At 32.0% G+C, this 23,097-nt stretch overlaps 1 protein-coding gene across 1 annotated transcript in view; it reads left to right on the forward strand.

Moving 5' to 3' along the window:
* Window positions 1-23,097, forward strand: part of CPNE8 (copine 8) — a 191,248-nt gene that overhangs the window by 117,041 nt on the left and 51,110 nt on the right. The window contains exons 11-13 of the mRNA XM_076007487.1: window positions 11,980-12,055; window positions 17,143-17,196; window positions 18,223-18,284. Coding sequence (XP_075863602.1) covers window positions 11,980-12,055; window positions 17,143-17,196; window positions 18,223-18,284 — 192 coding nt within the window. The remainder of the gene's footprint in view (window positions 1-11,979; window positions 12,056-17,142; window positions 17,197-18,222; window positions 18,285-23,097) is intronic.

Consider the following 23,097-nt stretch of genomic DNA (forward strand, 5'->3'; position numbering starts at 1 on the left):
CAATGAAAATTAGTGAGAAACTCCTGTCCTGCTGACATGAAGGTCTTACAACTTAAATGAAACTTCTGGATGTGAGTGATGAAGAGCTCTGATGGTGGTGATACTTGTCCTTTTTGCAGTAGGATGATTATTGGTATGCAGTGATCACCCACTACTTTCTCTGTGATTCTAAAACATCATGACAAGTTGAGATTTTGTGTTATCAACATGTTCATTATGTAGCTCTGTCATGTTTGCTAATCACCTTTCAGTGTTCCAAATATACATAAAACAGGCATAGCACCAGTCGTCTTGGACAAAATACAGTTCGTTAAAATGTATTAAGCGAAAAAGCTCAGTGCAAACATGAACTTGCCAAGTACCTTTACTTTCTAATAAGTTTAATATTGTATTGGAGAGAGGGAGAGAGAGAATATGAATGGGACTTATACTATTGTGGTGTGGTCTTTTTGTTACATAGATTGATCTTACAAAATAGTTTATTAATCCAATTTCATGATCATTCTTTATAAGAGTATTAAATTTAATTTGATATTCTAAACAATTTTACATTTTTTCTTCTAAAGTCTCAAAAAAATCTCAATAGAGAATATTATTATTCTTCTTTTCCTTTTAGAGATAAGAAAATTAAGGCTTAGAATGTAGAAATGACTTGTCCATTTTACATGGTTTAGTTATTGGCTTTCAAACCAAATTGCTACTTATTCTACTTTGTCATAATTATCCTAAGCACCACATTTACCTCTCATCATACTTTGCTTTTTAATGAAGAAAAACAGAACCATGACATTCAAAAGTCCATAGTCTTTTCTTTGAAATATGAATTCTTAACCTTTAGCATTTGATGCTGACTGTAGTAGATACAACCTGAAAGAATTAAAACAAAACAAAAGCATGTTTTAGCCCTTTCTTCATGTTGTAATCAAATCATGCTTGGGAAGGAAAATTTTATAATTGTTCATCTGGGCACAAACTAAGACACATAGAATATTGTCACTACCAATGAAAGTTCAGCTTTGATACATATTCAAATATATTTCAGTGCTGGTTTTATTTATTTATTTTTTAATGTTTGACTGTATGACTGACACAGTCCTTTCTAGTATGAGTAAGAATTGAATTCCCCAAATAATATTTTATGTCCTGAAGTTTGATTTTCTGCTCTCCTCCCTCAAGAATTCCTACTCTGTTTTTAAAATTTCAATTCTGGAGTTCAGCTGTGATGTTCTTAGTTCCAGCCTGCTTGTGTGCATAGCTTTGGATACTCATAATTTTTAATTTATGACAACATATGAAAGTTTAAGAGGGAAAATAAAGCCTTAAAATAGTTTTATTTGAAATATACAAGTAATTATATATTTGAATGATCTGAGTAACTGCCTCAATTTTCCACATCATTACAAATGGAAGCCATAACTTTTGGGCGGCATAAGATATTTCAAAATATTTTGAATAATGTCTATATTACAAGTGAAACCTGATAATAGTCTACGTTAAGATTAATCCTACCAAAAATTAGAGCATTTTAATATAAAGCTAACAAACCGTAAAATCTACATCTTTGGCATTTCACTGGATTAGATATCATCAAAGAATATCTGATTGAGTAAGCCGTTCTCTTCCATTTTTCTTATTTATTCCGTGTATATATTTAAATGGATTGAAAATAATATTCGGCATTAAATTTCTAGTGGAGGAACTATTCAGGAACTGCTTTCTGACTAGTAAATTAGGTCTTAATGGAAGTTGAGGTTTTTTTAGTATCATAATTCTTCTATGATTAATATTTATGATACAATGTTCCTTAAGATTGTCAAAATAATATATGGTTTTGGACTTTCAGGTAAATTATATATTTAGTTAAATATAAATGGTATATAGTAGTTACCATTTTATATGCTGTGCTACATAGTACTGCAGAATTATTCAGACAACTTTTTCTTTCAGAAACCAAATATTTTAAATTTCCATATTGATGTATACTTGAAATAAATATTATAAACATGAAGAAATGAGTATTCATAGGTTGTACTACCTTTGTTGCCGGTTTTGCTAATATTATTCTATGATTATAACTCTAGGATAGAGATGTAAACTTGTTAAGCTATAGTTTTGGAGTCACATTTGTGTTTACATAGACAGAACAAAATAGATATAACAAACAAGGGAAGAAATTTCTGATGTGCCATTTTTCCTATGGCTTATGTTTTTGAAAGTGAATTCACAAGTGGAATTTTTATTTAGATCTATAGAAAAATGTATTTATAGTTAAGTCTTCAGACATCACAATGCCTTTTTGAAGTCATTATTATCTAAACATTTCCTTACTATTATTTTTCCTAAAGGTATAGAATAAGATATTACATATATAAAAAGAGTCTACCATATCTACTGTATCTACTTTAGAGCACAGCTAACTCTGAATATATTAAGGCATAGTCTAAATGAATCAAGCCATTAGAATACATATATTATAAATTTTAGATTTAATCTCTAAAATTAATTTTAAGACATTGAAATTAGGTTATTTTTATGAAAATACTTTTCCTCAAAGGACCCAAAGCAAATTTTTGATATTCCCTAATTAATCATTTCAACTTTTTTTGAAATTAATAGGAAAATATATTTTGTAGTTTTGAAGAGTTAAAAAATTTACTAGAAAGCCTAATGACAGTAGAACCCCAAGGTAGAACCAATATCCAGACGTTATTTTTATTGGATTGCATGGATATTTCTTTCATTTTCACTAGAAAATTCAAAGATTTTTATAATGTGTCTTAAAGACGTGTTTCCTACTATGCATATTATTTAACAGAAAGAGTTTCCACATATAGTTATTATACCATCTAAGCAATCTGAACACTAGCTCACTCAGCATTTTTAATAGATTTAATGTTTCTGGGGAATTCAGTAATTCTGAAATTTTGCTTCATAGTTTCATGGAGTTTCATTTGGTTAAAATATATATACATAATTTATTAAAACTTCCAACAAAAATTATTTTATAAGGTGAACTATTCAATTTTCATATTTTAATACTTTGAGAATATTTATATTATCAAAACTATTTTCATAAAATTAACAGTTCAAAAAACACATAAGGAATTATTTAAGCCTCTCAAAATATCTAAGAAGTTTGTTTCCCCGTAAGCAGTTTAAGAAAGCAATTTTAAGTTTTGATACATAAAAAGAAAATGATACAGGAATTCAAATCAAAGTTAATAAATACTGACTGGTGATAAGTAGTTATTATTTTTATGTTAATATAGAAATATGTACACAAGCCCCTACTGGCTGAAAATTCTTTCAAATCTGAAAGGTCTGAGCTGCCAAATGAGATTTATGTCCAGGATTATTCTAAATTTGCTCTCAATTTGAAATTCCCTTAAAGTGGGATGGTTATTTAAAAATTTATAACATACATTTTTGACTAACGATGCCTTGTCTACACACGCAAAATAAAATTAAAATTTGTGAACTATTTGATTTATTTGTGGTAAATATTCTAGGCAATTTGGTGGGAGCTGGGATAACTGTTTTGGAGACTTGAATTATCTAAATTATCTCTACATTCTGATTGAAAACAATAACAGCAACAATTCACATAACTTTGTATTGGGTAGAGGTACCTTTTTTTGGCTTGCAAGTCTACTAAATCTAAAACTTTTGACACTGATCACAGGGTGCTCTCCAAAATGCATTTTCCCCCATAGGTTTGAAAGAATTTCAATAGCAAATTTACTTTAATCTCCTCCTCTTTGTGACTTACCCTTTGCAGTTGATCCCTGTTGTCCTTTTTGGAGTCCCTCAGTCTGTCAGGAAGATAATGGACAGTATGGAGACCGGTGGCCAGAGAGAGCATGGAAACTGGTAGCCGGCTCCACAAGCAAGGATGGCGAGGGAGCTAGAACACTTATGATGTCTGTTGGCAACTCTGGCACGGCAGTGGGAAGTGGTGTCCCGAAATACAGAGTGGAGAGGATACACCAGAGGCAAAGAAGGGACTGTTCGCCATTGAAAAGACCCTACCCTTGGGTAGCAGTGGACTGTAGCGTGCAACTTGCCAACTTTTGCTATTTCAGGCTGGGGTTTTTGTATAAATGTGTGTGTGTGTGTGTGTGTGTGTGTGTGTGTGTGTGTGTGTGTGTGTGTATGAGAGAGAGAGAGAGAGAGAAAGAGAGAGAGAGAGAGAGTATATGTTACTCCTGCCAGGTTTTTTTTTTTTTTCTTTCTGTTTTGTGCTTTCTTATCAAAACATGAACCTTGGTTCAAGAATTTATGGATTACCTGTGTTCCGGGCTTAATCACTGTGAAAAAGCAAGACAAATCAAGATGATATTATTATCTCTTTATGCCATACAATAGAAGCAAATGGCTGACGGAGAAAAAACAAAGTTAGCAATATAATATCAAATCCAAATAGGTTGAACTTTACCTAATGAACTGAGGCAAATTTGAGTGAAAAAAGTAAAAAATAAATAAGCACTAATCTGTGTTTAGCACTAGCCCAGAATCATTCCAGTATGTAAATGAGCAAGCTATAAAAGCATATGATACAAAGCTAAAGTAAAAATTTTTAAGCCCTGAATTTAATTTCCCTTCTTATGACTGAAGTGTGTATATATATATATATATATATTTTTTTTTTATTCTTGAATAAAGGTATCTATTACTAATATGTAAGAAATGATCACCTCAAATAACATATATTTAGCCATAGAACAATGCCATAGAAAGAAAAAGGTACAAGAATAGAATTTAGTAGTCCTTTGGTCATCATTGAATTTGTTATTTTATACTAATGCTGTTTCTATTATTTTGTTTTACTTATTCTAATAGTAATTATAATTATTAATTATTATTAGTATGAAAAAATTCAACTCATTGGCTTATAGTTTAAACTTTTAAAACAGAGTGCTGAATCACATACTTTCATTTCTAGAGATTAATGTTCAAGCTGAAAACTAGAATTCAATCACATAGAGAAAAAGTATGTAACATGAATAACATAAATATTTAAAAATTCATGAAATTGGAAAAGGTTCCAACTTTATATATTATCTCAGTAAAATTTCTAATTTATGTAATCCTAGACAAGTATCCAGATGTTGTAGCTGGTTAAAGAAACCACATTATACCTTTTATTGAATTAAGTTACTTTTGTGACACTATTGCTAGGTAAAAGTTATTTTATGTCAAGAATTTTTTATCTTAAATATGATATATTTTTTATTTGATTAGGCAAATTTTAATTTGAATGGATGGCTTTTACTCAACAGTATTCTAGTGCAATAAGTTTATTGGAAGTGCTAGAAAAAGAAATAAGGCTAATTTTATATTAATAAAGTTAGGCTTTATGTGGAGTTTAAATTATGTCTAATAGATACACATGCAATTTAAATAATCTAACATTATAAATACACATTAAAATATGTCTGTACATTGTCTTTTTAAAAAAATTTGGAATATTTCAGTAGTCATACAATTTTGAATTTCATTTAAATGTGATGATTCATCATGTATAATATCTCCTTAACTATGGCATATATCATTTCTATACCAATGTAAATCACATTAAAATATTATCTTCATCTTAGAAAATGTGATTTGTCCAAGGCTTTGTGTGAATATGATAAATAAGTGAAAATCAAATAAATAAACAAATTATTCAATAATCATAATAGGTGAAATATAAACATACTAAAATTTATTATGTAGCTATTATATTATGTTTTATTATATATAATGATACATATATCTCTAAACCCAAAAGGACAATAGGATTTATTATATATATATATGAAAAGATATATGTAGCTTTTAAAATTTCTATCTGTATAAGAAATAGATTAAGAAACAGGGGTGGGTAAGTCTGATAAAATTAGCCTATTTCTCCTGCTGAACTCTTAACATATGAGAGTGATTGTATCTGTCTATTTGCCTCTTGGAAGCCCAGAAGTATTATTGTAATCTACCTGGGATCAAAGGAAATGTAAACCTCTGGAAATTATTTAAAATGTCAACAAAGCTGGAGACAAATTATCAGTTCTACATTGAATACAGTCATATATTTCTTATATACAATTTCCACTAGTAAAACATAAACCAAGACTTTATGAAGAAAACGTGTACTTTTGTCAGAATGTGCTTATAATCTGTGTTCAGAATCATGCTAGTTCTGCATATTTAGACACAGACCAGCATAATATAGGAATACTGAAAGGTCATATTTCTAAACTGTTTAAGAAACTAGTTTCTCCATTAGGATTTGAGGAAGTTATAAGGAAAAAAAAATACTTGATGTTATTGACATTTTAGCTGCCTTCTTTAACAATCAGTGAAATTTGATATTATCTTGTAAAAAAAAATCATTCTTAGATGTTTCAAAATGTGTCAAAGTCAAATGCTTATGACCAGAAGAAAAGCAAAGAAAACTAGCAAAATCAGGTACAGCTGATACATTGTTTTCTGGACCTATGAAGATGACTTTTTGTGGTGGTAGTGAGAAGCTACAAGTCACATGGTGGGTGTATCTTACTTGTAAACATGGAATTAGTGGCTTGATTCCAGTCACCTCTGGAAAAACCCACTGCTCTCCTCCCACAACTACAGGTTTAAGCAGTAAAAATGTCTGCAACCTATGTATTTAACCTATGTTAACCTATGTATTTAATTAGGGTCGCTTCAATTTAAAAGGTCTACCTTTTCAAACTCTTCCATTGTTAAACTCTTGCTGTCAAAAATCTTGCTATGCTTGCTAAGACTGGAACAGATTTGGCAAGATAGGGAAACATGAGAAATCACTACATTAAAGTACAAATGGAAGACAATAAAAATGAGGCCGTTATTCCCATAAGGAAGATCATGCCAATTTTTGTTTTAAAATCTTTTCAGCATCCAAATTAGAGGAAATTGTTTTTCATGCAAAATTTGTTTACAGATCCTCATTTGAGCTATCCTTTAATACAGACCTGAAACATATCACACTCTGGTGTATTCCAGAGGAGAGGTGTGCCTCATGAATTAAACATTCTTACACCAGAAGGAACAAGTCACGTGTGTGTAACTCCAAAATACCACAGTACTGCATACATCAATTCATAAGCCTATTACATCTTTACAAGCTATTTTGATTAAAGCTTCTTTATTGACTATATGTATAAGTGTCTGTAATCATATTCTTAATAATTAGATTATATCCTAGTATCTTTTTTAAAGAAATTAAACATCTTTTGCAGAAAGAATCAAATGAATTTTCTGGGCTTATTTTTGACATAGAAAGTAGGCATTACTTCCAGTTTTTAGGTGAAAACATAAGGACCCTGACTGAGGTTGCCTGATGAACTCAAGACCACATGGTGGTAGAGAAAGGGATGAGATAGATTCAATATGTATTTGCCATTTGTCCATATTATGTGCAAAACGGGTTAAATGACAGGAAAATAAGCATCATCTATTGTGCCCAAGGCAGGTTAGCCTTCGGGAAAATCATTGAAAGTGCCAACAAAAGGCAATATTCTGTTTCTCTTTTTTCTATGCTTTTGTTGTGATTATGTGGGTGCATTTCTATGGGAAGGTAACGGTTGTCTGCATGGCTCTCAGAGTTGTTTTAAGGAGACAGGGTTACTATGATTGGCACTGTTGCCATTCTTTTGGGCTGAATATAATTGATGTGAAGCAAAGTTGTTAATATTACTGGCAAGGTAAGATCACAGTATGACTATGATACTAACCTAAGTATATTTGCAACATTGGGCCATGCCCATGGTACTGAGGTAAATGCTGGGAATACTGAGCTGAATTTACCATTTTTCTTACCTTAAAGTATGATATAGGTGAAGAGAGGAAATATATAAGTAGGCAGGTTTAATACAGTGTAGGAACTGTGAGGATAGAGAGCTACTGTTTGATCTTTTCTTGAGAGCAAACAAGGTCATGAAGCAGGAAAGGCTTCATGGAGGATGTAATAGCCAAGTTGTAAAGAAATAGATGAGTGATACAGGGAAGGAATATGCCAGAAGTAGGGGAGGATGGACAAGTTTGTATATAGGGACTGTCCTACATGTATAGGCCATGTATACATTTCAAGTATAAATGTGACTATGCATAATAACATTTTTCCACTATTAATGGAACATAGAAATGATTGTCATATACAGATTTTATTCAACCATTTAATCATTTTACTCAAACAAGGTTTTTTTTTTTAGAGCCAAATTGCTAGCTATAGTAGTAATCAATTTGCTGTAAATATCCCTTGAATTTATACCCTCAGACTTTAAATAACACATATACATTATGAAAAGTATGGAGAAAAATTATGAGTATAAACAGACGCAAAGAAGATAAATGACACTGAAGTAAACTTCATTTTGTGAATGCAGTCAGAAAGCTTGGGATTTAGAACATAGAATAATTATTTTAGTTACAATTAAATTAACAGGAAATAGCAAAACTCTCAACAGTATTATTGAATCACAAGGAAATCATTGGATGTGATTTATTATCAAAGTTTTTTCCATGATATTTCTCTACATAGTGAGAATCATTTCACTATTACAGTATTGAACATCATGAACAGATAAAATATTAAAGCAAATTAAATTTTCTTTTAATCTTAGAATCTAGAATAGTTGATGTTAGGGAAAAAGATAATTATAAGAATAAATCAGTGAAAGCTACCTTTAATATTCCCTTTACAGTACTTATCTCTGATTTAATATATAATATTTGAATTTTGACAGGTTATAAAGGTTGGAAATTATAAAAATATCCATATACTCAAAGAGATCTATAACAAAATTGACCTGAGAATCTATCTACTATCTACCCAGATTCTTAAGATTTATTCTTGTAACAAAGCATTTTCTATCTAGGGTTGGCTATTTTATTGTTATCTCTACTTACTGCCTTATGTTTATGACTTTTGGTGAATCCTCATTTCTGGATCATCTGTTTCTCTGGATGCTGAATGAATATAATCATGTAGTTTTCTTTGTCTCACACAATTGTTGCCTTGGAGGCCACAATGCAATTTGTGACTCAATACACTCTCTTCTCTACAACATGGATAGCATTGCATTTATAGCGCATGCAAATTCAGTGTTTTATTCAAAGTAATCATTTGAACAAGATTTAGAATGGGAAGGGAGCAAGTATTTTATTCATCATTTCATTTATTTATGCCCTATCTTATTCTGAAAAGGATCCAAGGCAGCTTGTAGGGATGCATGTAAGACAATAAACTAAACAGTGTGAAGAAATTGAAGCATAGGAATAATAAGGGTGAGAAGTCTGCCAAGGACAGCACATCACGAAGACATTATCTTTCTAGAGATGGGCCACACACATTTGGCTGTAAGCTCTCTAACAAATAATGCAGAGGAGAAAGAAAGCTCTCTCCCTTTCATGATAAGCAGAGTCATTTCAGAACAGGAAGTCCAAGTCAGCAGCACAGAAACACATATTCCTTATATTGATACCAAAGAGAATATTCTAGACCTGTTGTTCATTACTCAGTTCTGTAGAGAGTAACATATTTAACAAGAACAAAGCAGAACAAATATCAAAGAACTGCTACTTAGAAAGTTACCCCATGACTTCAGGATGGGCATGTCAGTATGTAGTTTGATAAATCCAACCATTTCAGCGGGGTCCAGATTTGCCACTCCTCAGACTGGCTTTATCCAGATGGATGTAGAACATGTCCTTGAGATTTGATTAAGCCGTTGGATTTACTTGAGACTGGTGAATATCACTTCTCTCTACCAAGTTTTTGATAAGCATTATGTGGTAGGAATTTAGTATTAACAATTAAGAACTGAACATTAGATTTAGACAATTAACCAAGCAGGGGTAAGATGAGCACAATCAGAAAACGACCATCAGAGCTTAAATGATCCAGGCATTTTTTTTAAGGCCACTCTGTTAGGTTCCCACCACTGATGTAGTGAGCTCTGGTTCTAAAAGCCTTGTCCACACCTTTCAACATCAAAGTATTGTGTTTGAAGTTCTCTAATAGAACCTTTTATCTCAGTGATTATTACCTAAGATATGTGAAACTTGAATAGCAGTGGAGGAGTGTGGATTCCAAACAGAATAGTAAGAAATATCAGGCGTATGAGCTTGTACTTCTAAAGGTCAAAGAGAATTATTTCATTTGTTCTGATTAAACCAATGTCACCAGATTTCATAACTTTCCCTGTATAACTTGAAAGAGTGAGATTGAGGGTTTTGGGTTCATAAATATGAATATATCACAATCGACAATCTTCTCTGCTTTTTCCATATTCATGGATGTAAATCTACTTCTGAAAGTTAAATCTATAAGTGGTCAAAGTGATACTAGTATAAAGAGTAATATCCCATATAAAATATGGTGATGTACGTACAAGATTTTTTAATAAGGGAGACCTGGGAGACTGAATATCTAAATGAAATATACCTCAGGTAAGTTTTTAAAAACATTTCTTACTGCAAAAACTCTACTTAAGTTAAAGGAAGCTAGCATTTTTTTCTCATGCAAATCCCATCTTTAGAAATCAGTATTTTGGCTAGTTAAGCTCAACTTGTTTGTTGCTTGTTACTGGTAACCAGGTCCATGGAAAATTCATGGATTTTAGGTATTCACAGCTAAACATTAAACTAGATGGGGGTTTGGAGAAATACCCATTTTTGTGATAATGAACAGCTTACATTTGCAAAATGAATGGACCAAGCCTAAATTATGTGATACAAATAGCTATATCTGACATCCTTTATGTTTATGATACTACTTTAGCTCCTACAATCTATATCTTCTTCCTCTAACACATATGTTTCACCATTGCACTAAATACTAGCATTCTTGCACTTCTTAGCAGTGTGTGTTCAACTTAGTGTTTGCCATTAAATTAACTCAGAGGAGTAGAATATAAGTCTGCTCTAAATTGCCGAATTTTTAAAAAAATGCTTTTTGTAGGCCAGGCGCTGTGGCTCACGCCTGTAATCCTAGCTCTTGGGAGGCCGAGGCGGGCGGATTGCTCAAGGTCAGGAGTTCAAAACCAGCCTGAGCAAGAGCGAGACCCCGTCTCTACTATAAACAGAAAGAAATTAATTGGCCAACTGATATATATATATAAAAAAAATTAGCCGGGCATAGTGGCGCATGCCTGTAGTCCCAGCTACTCGGGAGGCTGAGGCAGAAGGATCACTCGAGCCCAGGAGTTTGAGGTTGCTGTGAGCTAGGCTGACGCCACGGCACTCACTCTAGCCTGGACAACAAAGTGAGACTCTGTCTCAAAAAAAAAAAAAAAAAAATGCTTTTTGTAGTTGTATAGGTCAACCTAAGTAATCACATTGATTAGTGAGAACTGATACATATTGATTGACTCAATCCCTACCCCCCCCCACCTACAATGAGAAGGCAGTGATGATTGCTTTAAGGTGAAGTAATTAAGAATTAGCATGTTGTTGGTTTTAACAAAATACTTTTTAACTATTATTATTGAAAACAAAAGGTTTGGTGACTATTTTCCTTGTGAACATGTCATACCCCTTTAAAAATAGCATCCTATTATATTTTGGCCATAAGAAAATTTGAACATTTTTGTATATTATATTTGTGATTATAGATATGGATAATAATACATTTCGAGTGTCTCCCATTTTCATACTAATAAATAATTAATCATTTGGATAGATAGACAATGTAATGTTTTTTGAGACATGAATTATTAAAACTAATATGCTTGTTTGAAATGTTAATATTGATGAGAAATTAAATATTTGAATATTAATAAAATGTAATCATTGAGTATACATGATTTTGGATTAAAGAACAATTCAGTTAGGTATTAGCCCTTTAAAATATAAGTATGTTCATAATAATATAAAGCATTTCTTTCATAATGATTAAACTATACCTTTCTAAAAAGCTTTAAAATATAATTGGCAAATATATGTGAGCTAATACTATATACTTTTTTCTCTTCGTTTTAGTCATGATTTTATTGGAGAATTTACAACAAGCTATAGGGAGCTGTCTAGAGGGCAGTCACAGTTCAATGTATATGAGGTAAGAGGCATTTTATTTTACCATTATTTTCCTCTGGAATAAGTAAATTTATGCTTTAAAAATATGGATTTTGCAAAAGATAATTGCTAAAGGTTGACTGAGTACCAATATGTGTCAGAACATTTAAAGTTATTGAGCAGACTTGTTTCTTAGATTAAATGATATTATTTTTCTTCAAGTCACATGGTCTTTTAAATCTGTTTTGAGAGACTTTTAAATTCTTGCTTAGAAAACAATTTCTTATTTTTTAAAAAATTCAATATAGGTACAAATTCATTGTTTCCTAAGCTTCTGCTTTTATGTTTTGCCTTCCTACCAACCTCCTCCCGAATCTCTCCTAATAAAAATGGGAAAATAGCCATGTTAGTTGTGTCAATATAGTGTTAGAAAATGAGCTGTAGCCTGCATAGCATGTCTGAGCAGCTTCGCTGTTATTTAGGAGGGGACAAGGGAATGACAAGGTCATATGCAGTCATTAAAGAAATCGAAGTTATTAAAGCAAAGGCATTGGGCGTATTTCTAGATTAAACCCCTTGCTAGTTAAACACTAGATATGTGTTGAGCATATGGTATGTTTAACATTGTTAATCCTTGAGCTATGTTATCCATACATTCCCTATAATTTTAAAAGTCAATATATGTGGACAGCAAAGGGGAATATCTCAGTATTTAATTAATAATGGTTCTGCCAGGTTGACACTTAAAATCTCTTTTAAGTTGAGAATAGAAAAGTCTCCTTGTACAACCTTTTTACTGAGCTAAAGCAATTATATTTCATTCATTAACTCCAGAAAAATTTCTATCAAGTGGTTTCTATCTTCTATGTTTTGTTAGGCCCTGGGAATACAGAGATGAATAAAAATGAATAAAAATGTCTAGCAGGAGAGCCAAACATAAAATATGTTTAGAGTAGATCAATATGTGTTCTATAGAGTAGTATACTTAAGTGGACTATGAAATTATTACACGGGAGCCAAACTTAGCCCCCAAATGTTACTCAGTCAAATACAAAGATGGAGTAATGGATGAATCTCTTCTATCTGAATCTTTCAAGGAAAGAATATTAAGGCTCTAAACAGGCAATGAAAGTAATACAAATACAGATTATAATTTGTAAATGCCCGTTTTATCTGCCTAACCTCAAGGCTGAGAAGGAACAACACATGCTCACCAGTTCTCCTTGTACTTAGGGGTTATCTACTGCTAGTCACCACGTAACCCTCCAGAGATCAACCACTTCGAGTTTCTTTAGCTTTTATAAGGTTTTCTGATCTTTGGTGTCAGTCAATCCCCATTTTCTCTTGTCCAGTAAAGCTTGCTTAATGAGAGGACTGGTGCCACATCTGATGGGTTGAAAAAGAAGCTTAAAAAATGATTGTTTACCCTGGAAGGCCATAACTTCAAATATAAATTGTTTTCTTATTACACATATTATCAATAGAAGAGATCAGTCTGAAGAAAATCTGTTAGACCATTATGAATTATGTATGAGTAGTTTTGGGATTTGTGTGGATAGCCGTTGGTCCAATACATTAGAAACTTCATTTTCTATACTCGTGTAAGGGATTAAGTTTTGCAAGGACAACCAAGGAAATTTTCAGCCATTATTTCTTCAAATAATTCTTTATGACTCCCTCCCCTTGTTGATACTATGTTGTTATGCTTGATGGTGTCCCATAGCTCTCTTAGACTCCGTTCATTTCTTTTATTTTTTTTCATTTTTGTTCCCCAAACGGGAAAATCTCAGCTAAGATATCTTCAAGATTACTGATTATTTCTTCTGCCAGATTAAATATTCTGTTGCACCCTCTATTGAATTTTTCATTTCAGTTGTACTTTCCACTTTGAGAATTTCTATTTCTATTTTTTTTTATCATTTTTATCTATTTGTTGATATTTTCTATTTGGTAAAACATTGTTTCAAACTTTAATTCTTTATACGTGTATTCCTTTTTTTAACATATCTATAATAGCTGATTTAAAGACTTTACCTAATAAATCCTTTATCTGTCAGTCCCCAGGGACAATTTCTATTGACTACTTTTGGGGCACACTTTCCTGTTTCTTTGCATGCCTTGTGTTTTTTTATTGTCAAATGCTGGAAATTTTAAATAATATAATGTAGAAGCACTGGAAAGCAGATTCCCCACCTTCTCCAGGGTTTGCATTTGCTGCTATTTATTTAGTGATTTTCTTGGGCTAATTCTATAAAATCTGTGTTGTTTGTTGTGTGAGTCACTAAAGTCTTTGCTTGGTTAGTTTAATGATCAGCAGATGATTTGACACAGATTTGTGTACTTTGGGGCACTCCTTATATAAACAGTATAAAACTTTGCCTTAGCTTTCACTTGCTATTGGAGCAGAGACTTGAGACTAGCCAGAGATGGAAGATTAAGGCTTCCTTAAGTCTTTCCTGGACATGTGTACAGCCCATCATAAGTGCATGATCCTCCAGATTCCCAGCAATATGCCAGATCTTTTAAAAGCCCCCTATTAGATATCTCATTCCCCACATTCCTTTTTGTTTTGGGGTTAGCCTATTACTTGCCCAAAATTATATTATCACCTCCAGCACATATGGCGTTAAACAATTGCCACTGATTGTTTTCAACAAATGCCCTGGAAATAGGGCTTTTCCCACTGAGCAAGCTTTGAGTCAATGAAATAATGACAAGCCCAAGACCCATCAATAGGGCTTTTCAAGGGAGCTTCCAAACAAGTCAATTAGTGAAAATTCTCTAGTGAAAATTCTCTCTCTGACATTTGTTTAAAGTTACACTTTGTTTTTAATTGATACCCATTAATATTAATTATTCATATTAATTGTATATATTAATGGAGTACAGTGTGATATTTCCATACATATATATTAATATATTATATAGTGATCAAATCAGGGTAATTAGAGTATTAATCACCTCACACACTTTTTTGATGAATTCCATAGCCATTCTGTTCCCTGCAGTGGCTTTTAGATTGCTGGTTTTCACCACTACTGTGGTTACAAGGCTGCTGCTTTCATTGCTGCTACAAATATGGGAAAAGTGGGACCAGAATAAAGCAAATTAAAATGCCACAGTGAGAGTCACCCATTTTCTAGAATGAATGATCATCAAGATTGTTTTAAGCTTTTGATTAATTTCTAAATTGATGAAAAAAATTCAATTTGACAATTTTTGCTAGTGTTCTCATTACATTTATAGAGAACTAAATTTTAGAAATCCATACTCTATCATTCTTAAAGTGCTTCCCTAGTCTTTTATTTAGCTTTATTAGTGATAAATGCTATTGCACTTATATATTATATAATTTTATTATTATTCTCTCAGATACATTATTCATGATTAAAATGATCCTATGCAATGAAATGACAAATTTTTATGTAAATTAATTTAAAATCAAATAATCTGATATAATTCCTGTGTAACAATAAAGTTTTTATGTGCTGAAAGCAAAAATAAATTAATATGAACTGGAAAATGATCATGAAATTCGACTCCAAATTCACTCCTAAAATTCAGGGAAAACCTTCTCTTCTAAACAATAGATGTAATGCTAGATGATTTTTGGATAAAAAAATGCTGAAATACAATTTATCAGGAAAAATATATTACTGAACTTACTATTTAACTTTTGATTGAATTCATTTTATTATCTGATTTCCTATCAGTATAGTGTTTCTCCAGTAATCTTGAGGAACTGAGTAATTCCTCAAATCTCAAGATCAAACCTTACCTTTCTCCCCCAAACCACCTTCTCCATATTTAATGGCATAATCACTGAATCATTTACTTAGTGGGAAAAATATGCCACCTTGCTGATGATGCCTGACATCCTGAGTGCTGTGCGTTTTCCTGTAGAATGTGTGCAGTCAGGATTTTTTGAAATAAATAATAAAATCAATATGTGGAATGAATGAACAGATGAGTCAGTTTCACCTTTGTTTTTTTCTTAAACCTGCCAAATTCAGTTTGCTCTATTTTCTGAACTTCTTTTGTGAGCCATTTTCAATGGTACTGCCCTATTGAATGCTTTATTACTCCTCACATGGATGATTTACAATAGGACCCTACCTGTTGCCTCCCATTTCTTTCCTTACAACTCTATCCTATAGACTGATTTTATTCTCCCATTTAAACATCAGTTGACTAACACCCAAATCTCCTAGCCTACTATTAAGGATCTCCTTAGCAGCTCAGCTCACTTTCTCAGATTCAGTTTTAATCTCTTTGTATGCGTTCTCTGCTCCAGTCCACCTGGGTCAGTTCCTTTTTCCTCTTTCTAGAATCTTGTATTTGTTTATTTCTTTTTATTGGAGCTCTAGTTTAAATTATTAAATTCTAGTTCAGATAATATCTATCCATAAATTCTTCTATCTTTTTTTCCCTATAAAATGTTTTCTCCATATTTTGAATTGAGATGATCTGAAGGATTCTCTCTTAAGGCACTTATGTATATATTTATCCTCTTAGATTAACAGGTCTTATTCATCTTAATATTCCCTATATCCCCTAGTGTCTCGTGCAATACAGAAGTGCAGTTATATTTCCTCATGGAACAAATAGTCAAAAATTAGTCTTATGTCCGCAAACCAGACCTTTGCCAATTATTAAGTAGCATGAGTATCTGGTGGAAATTATTACAATTATAAAGCAATAGCTAGGTCAATAGATCTCTTAAATATTCACACATTAGGTGATTTATGGTATTAGTTTATTTAATCTAATAAAATATCACTTGAATATACTTTTCTTTAGCAACCTCTAATTTTTCTATAAAGCAATTATTATTATTTAGAACCTTGGATATTAAAGGTCTCTGTCATGTCAAGATGATGCAGATGGTTAAAATTAATTAATGCATAAAGTTGAGAAGAATATTACTTTCAAAAGATTTTTTAAAAAGATGGTTATTATTAACTTTTGCAGAGAACTTTCAGCCAAATGACTGTCCCAGTGTCAACTGAAGGCATTTCTAAATGAATACATGCATAAGAAATGAAGGCAGCATGCTGAACTACACAATTAAAAAAAATTGGTATAAAAAAAACCCTTAATACATTTTAATTGTTTTATCTGCTTTTTAAGGTGGTGAATCCCAAAAAGAAAGGAAAAAAGAAAAAATATACTAATTCTGGAACAGTAAGTGAAATTTCTCATTATTCATTAAAGATTTAAATTAATGAATAACAGTATATTTTTATATGTATAAAATATATCAGATTTCAAGCAACTGAAAACGGAGAGATGTTTCACTTAAGATTTTAGTATGAAGGTATATAATAGAAAAATTAACTTCCTAGTGGAGTGATTGTAATGGAGAATACCTTATAGGAAGAAGTGGCTTGGCTTCCTGCAGGTTATCCTTGGGCTTGTAAGGCTTCCGGGGGAAGCTGAAGTTTTGTTAAGATTTCTTCATTCAGTGGAATCAGAGTGCAGAGAATTGGGCAGACATGAAAAATTTAAGAAATACTAAACTCTTTATACGCTACACTTAACTATAAAGATTCATTTTGTGGGATGAGAAAGTGCTCGTTTATAGTGCATTAAAATTGACAACTCTGTGGAAATGATGGACCAAATCAGTACAGGAGGATACAAAGATGTAAGTGTCTAAAATTATAAAAAAAAATCGATGTCATTCTCTTTTGAGAAAAAATATGCTGAAAAGAGTTTTCCTAAGATTAGCTGTTCTTAGGGAAAGCAAAATCTAAGTTTTCTTCAAGTTTTTTTTAAAGATTTCTATAAAGCAAGACGCTTAAAATATTAGATGTCCTCATTACAGCACCAAGACAAAAACACACATCTCTTCTTCTACGGCTTAGCTCACTGATTTTGGTTTTTTAGTTTTAACCATTTTCCCACTCCCTTTCATCTTTCCTTTTATCTAAAATGGGAAGTAACACAGTGTCCTTGAACATAATTTTCATGCTATTCTTCAAAGGAAGTAAACTGATCATAGAAAGGAGTTAATTTTTTTTTTTGGTCCCTTTTCTTCAGATAATTTGAAATGTAAGAACAATCAGTCCTAGCAGATTTTAATAAAGCATAATGTCTTTAGAGAATTTCAGAATGCTAGGAAATATGATTTCCTCTGTAATAGCTAGGAGTCCATTTGGGGTTATAACCAGTACTAGCAGGTAATTCTCTTTTTTTTTTTCCCTTCAGGTAACTTTACTGTCTTTTTTGGTAGAAACAGAAGTTTCATTCCTTGACTACATTAAAGGAGGGTAAGTCACTCTTTGAATTTGTTTCATTGCTTAAACATTTCTTTGAATGGGTTCTCATTGTCAGTAAATCATAATGCAGAAATGAGTGGTGTATAGTCATTTAGTTGCCCTCACGGCTTCCAGGCAAGAACACATTTCAGAAAAAAAAAAAAATGATGGTTGTAACCATTCTTGAAATTTTTCAAAGTCCAGATAGATCCTGCGTTGGAAATTTTTATATCCTTGTAATTAGGAAAGTCTTTTCAATTTTGTTTCTTTTTTTAATTTTATTTTTTATTTCAGCATATATATGGGGGTACAAACGTTAAGGTTACATACATTGCTCTTGCTCTCCCTCCCCCCTCGAGTCGAGCTTCAAGTGTGTCCATCCCCCAGACGGTGTGCATATTACAAGCACTTACTATGTGTGTATATATATACCCAACCCCTCTACCCCCCTCCCACTTGCCCGACACCTGATAAATGTTTGTTTTTTTTTTTTAACATTTTGGTTACATTTTATATCTTTGCCTCTCCCTAGCAAGGGTTAGAGGTATGCCCTTTCTCTCCACAATGCTCACCACGTTCCTCAGAATTTTGTTCCTTTCTTTAACCTAGTTGTTTCTGTTTTTAACCTGACCAAGCACCCCTAGAAATTGAAAACAAGCATTAATTCTCACAGTATAAAATGTCCACCTAGTTTATTTGCCTTTACCTTGCAATTACAATATACAGCAACAATTGAGATACCACTCATGTAAACTTCCTAATTATGAAAATAACAAATCATATCAGATTGAAATGGAGAACAACAATATTAAAATTACTGTAGAAATAAGTAGCTACAAAAATCTAAATATCTCAGCAAATTATTTTCACTTTTCTTGATAGATTTCCTACAGATATTATTATTATTTTTTTTTACCTGTTCTAGACATTGTAAGCCTTTGGGATTTTCTGCCCTTGTTATTAAGAGACCTCAACCTTCAAGTACGTAAATGCACTGCAGTGATTGAAAAGCCTATTAAAAGCAGACACTTAATTACATAAACATTTCTGAATAATAGCAATATAAAACATAGAGTTGCATTCTTTTCAAAATTACAATTATGATAGTTGGCAATTTATTATGTATAACTTCACCAGTGGCTATTGACTGTCTTGTGAATGACATCATTTAGAATATCTGGTCTCTTACAATGAAAAAAATATTCTGAAAACTTTTAAACACCTCAATGACAATTAGTATGCTTCATAATAATTTCTTTCTAAACCACGGAATGTTTCTATTTTATTTTATTATTTTATTAGTGTTTATTTTCAGGTATTGGGAAAACAAGTATTATGTCTCCCAAATTTTAAAATATCTATATTTTGTGTTTCACATTATAAAGATAAAATGCAAGATGGTAAAAAGAAAAGTTATGTAAGCTGGAAATCATTTAGTATGAAGTTGGAATCTCCTCTATTACCGCACACTCTAGGTGATCTAATAATCACTATTAGATATTTGGCATATATTCTTCCCTGTTAATTTCCTAACATGTCATTATTTTTTAAAGCAGTAGGATCACCCTGTGTATAGTATTCTGCATTGTATGTTTTGTTCATTAAATATATTGTGTATATATATTGCTGTGTCATTACCGCCTTTTAAGTTTTCCATTATATATATGCATATAATTTAATTTAAATTTCCTGGTAATACATGCTTTAGTTACATCCATTTTTTTATAGTAAACAAAGCTGTGATGTAAAAGCATGATGTCCAGCTTTCTGTGCACTTCATTAGTCCATTTGCATATAGACTTGAAAATATGTCTGTAGACTTCCTAAAAATAATGTTGGGTTAAAGATATGCATATTACACAATTTATTAAATATTTCTAAACTGTATTGCTAAAAGGCTATAATAATTTATATACTCTTAAAATCTGTGTATGAATATTAGTGTCCCTCCTTTTTCATTTTTGCTAATTTAATAGATAGTTATAGGTCATTGTCAGTTTTTAATCTATGAAACCTCTGTTTATTAGCTATTTTTATGTTCTTTGTAAAAGCTCATGTTAAACCAACTGTGTGTTTGGAAAAACGCCTTTCAGAACACTTTCTCCTCTGTCCCTCTTCCCCTGGTCCCATTATAAAACATTATTTTCAACTGAAGAAAGAACACAGAAAGGTAGCTTGCAGCTACATTCCTTACAGTGGTCAATATTTCAGCTCAACTTCCTGAGTATTCACATCTTGATCTGTGATACACTCCTCTTCAGCATGCATCCAGAAAGACTGTTCTTAACTTAGCCCATCTGGCCTTGTCTTTTGCCCTCTGATGTCATTGAAGAAGAACCATAAAATAAACGAACACTCTGGGCTGCAATCAACAAAGCAACCCAAAGTAGTATGGAGAACAACCCAAGATGTTGGAGGTCATATTTATTAGTACATTTTAAGATTTGTGGAATTAATCAAGGTTAACTTTTTTGAAGAGAGGCTCCACCATAATTAAAATAAGTACAATGTTTCAAAGGCAATTGAAAAAAAATTACTGGTGTCTGTTTTTATGTGAATTACAGTGACTCCTCACTTTTAACTGGAAATACCAAGACATCAACATTGATTATTGGCATTTGTGGATTGTTTTGTTGCTGTCTCTGAGTGGCATCAATTCAGGGACATACTCACCACAACCTTTCCATTGTTAGGTTATGCTCATGCTGAATTTTAATTGGCAAGTAAAGCTTGAGGTCTTGAAAAAGGGTGAAACCTTATTATACAGATAACCACAATTAAATTGGCACTCTAGCCAGTTCTGGTTCATATAAATAAAGTTAGTTGAGGTTTTTCTGAATTCATTTTGTCCTCTATATCAATTTTATAAACCATTTCTCTTCAACTGGATGCTTGAGCCCATAGGGTTAGACAAAGGGAGCGAAACAGGGAACTAGTGTGGACTACATAGCAAATTGCTAATAGTCAAAAATTTCTATTAAACTCATAGAAAGAAATTCTTGAATTGCACTTTGAAATGTTATCTCTCTTCTTGTTTAGTCTCACAAAAAAATTGAATAGAAAATTATAAAAATGTTGTTTGTTTTCTCGTGAATCCGTGTAATTCTCATGAAATTACACAGAGTTAAGAATGAACACATTTAAATACTAAGCAAAATTTTTTTCATAGCCATTTAATATCTTCACCTTCAAAGAAACTTCTTTTTAGGCCTAATTCTTAGTATAAGATATTCTAGACTTCCATTATTTTAGTCATTATTGGTGTAGATATTTACATGAAAATACAACCTTGATTGTTTGTGGAACCATGTTGTTAGCTCTTTACTTTTCATTCATTGTGTCAATCCCTAAAATACTGGGTTTAGCTGCAGTAAACAGGTTTATGGATTCAGGTACCCAGTGAGCAGATGAGACAGATGCATTCTAAATCAGCCAAGATCCAATTTTTATGCAAATATTCTCTGAAATAAAAATCTAATTTTTAAACTTTTTTTTTTTTTTTTTTGGATAAGCAGTACCATGTTTTTCCTGGAAAATGAGATACATTCTATGACTTGAGGTAGTGAAAAATTGTATTTTCTAAATATTATAGAAGAATAATATCTATAAAAGAGCTTTATTACAGAGTAATAAAAACTTTCACTTGTGGATTATTAACCTTGGGACCATTATTTTTAGTCATACTCTGTACATTTATCCCTTTAGTTATTTTGTTACTTATTAAAAATAATTTCAGATATTAAATGTCTGCCATAGTTGTCTACAAAAAAATTTTAATTAATAATATCTAACCTATGGCATTGACTATTTCAATTATCATGAATTGAAATTCCTTATCACGAATAAGGACAATGTCAGATTCATTGCAAATGACATACGGTTCTGAAATCTAAGATACTTCCTTAGGTAGTATCATCATTATTTTAATTATTATTATTTTTGAATTGAATTTATACATATTTCCATATTCCCAGGAGCTTGTACTGTATCTGAGAGCAGAATTATAAATTTCATTTTGTCTGCCCTTCAGTCCTCTATGTCTCTCCAGTTTTATGAAACTCCATTCTACCACCAACATGAGTAAGGAACAAATATCTATAAAGTTTTCCACATCTCTTTGACTGGCAGGTGAAGGGAGAAAACAGATCACAAATTCTGTTGCACACTGAGTCCCTGCTGAGCTAGTAGAATTTCATGTCAACAGGAAACTCTGGTCTATGCTTTTATCAGAAAATTGAGTGTAGTAGAAACTTAGAGGTCTACAGACTGTCATTTTCTTCTTCTGAAGAAAGCCCAAGCTGTCATCCAGCCAGTCCAGATGAGCTGGACAAGACCCTATCAGTTATACCTAGTTTTTGCTAGCTTCCCTGGTGTCATTTTAGTTGTTCCTTTGTATGATTTGTTTTTGGAAAGAGACACACTTTTAAAATATTTTTATAGGGCTGAACACAAAATAGCCATTGAATAAATATGGATTATTTAGACAGCCATTTTAAGCACGACTTTCCATCCTTTTTCCTCCCAAATCTCTTAGCACAATTAAAACATTATGAACAAATAGAGCTTTAAATACAGGGTGAACTGGATTACAAACCCCTGTATCTGTCTCTCTCAGACTTCGTCTTGTGACCTTCCTCTCTCCATACCTCATACCACAATCACTAAATAAAACAGGTGGACCAGGCTTTCTGGGATGATAAAAAAAAATGCATTTTTGTTGCCCGCTATTGAAATTATCTCAACTGAACACTATATCTTGGTTGGCAGTTACTTGGAGGAAAGGTGAAATCAAGATTAAAAGCATGAACTGCTTGTGTTTTCTCCA

This window comes from Microcebus murinus, chromosome 10 (assembly GCF_040939455.1).
Source record: "Microcebus murinus isolate Inina chromosome 10, M.murinus_Inina_mat1.0, whole genome shotgun sequence".
Taxonomy (NCBI): Eukaryota; Metazoa; Chordata; class Mammalia; order Primates; family Cheirogaleidae; genus Microcebus; species Microcebus murinus.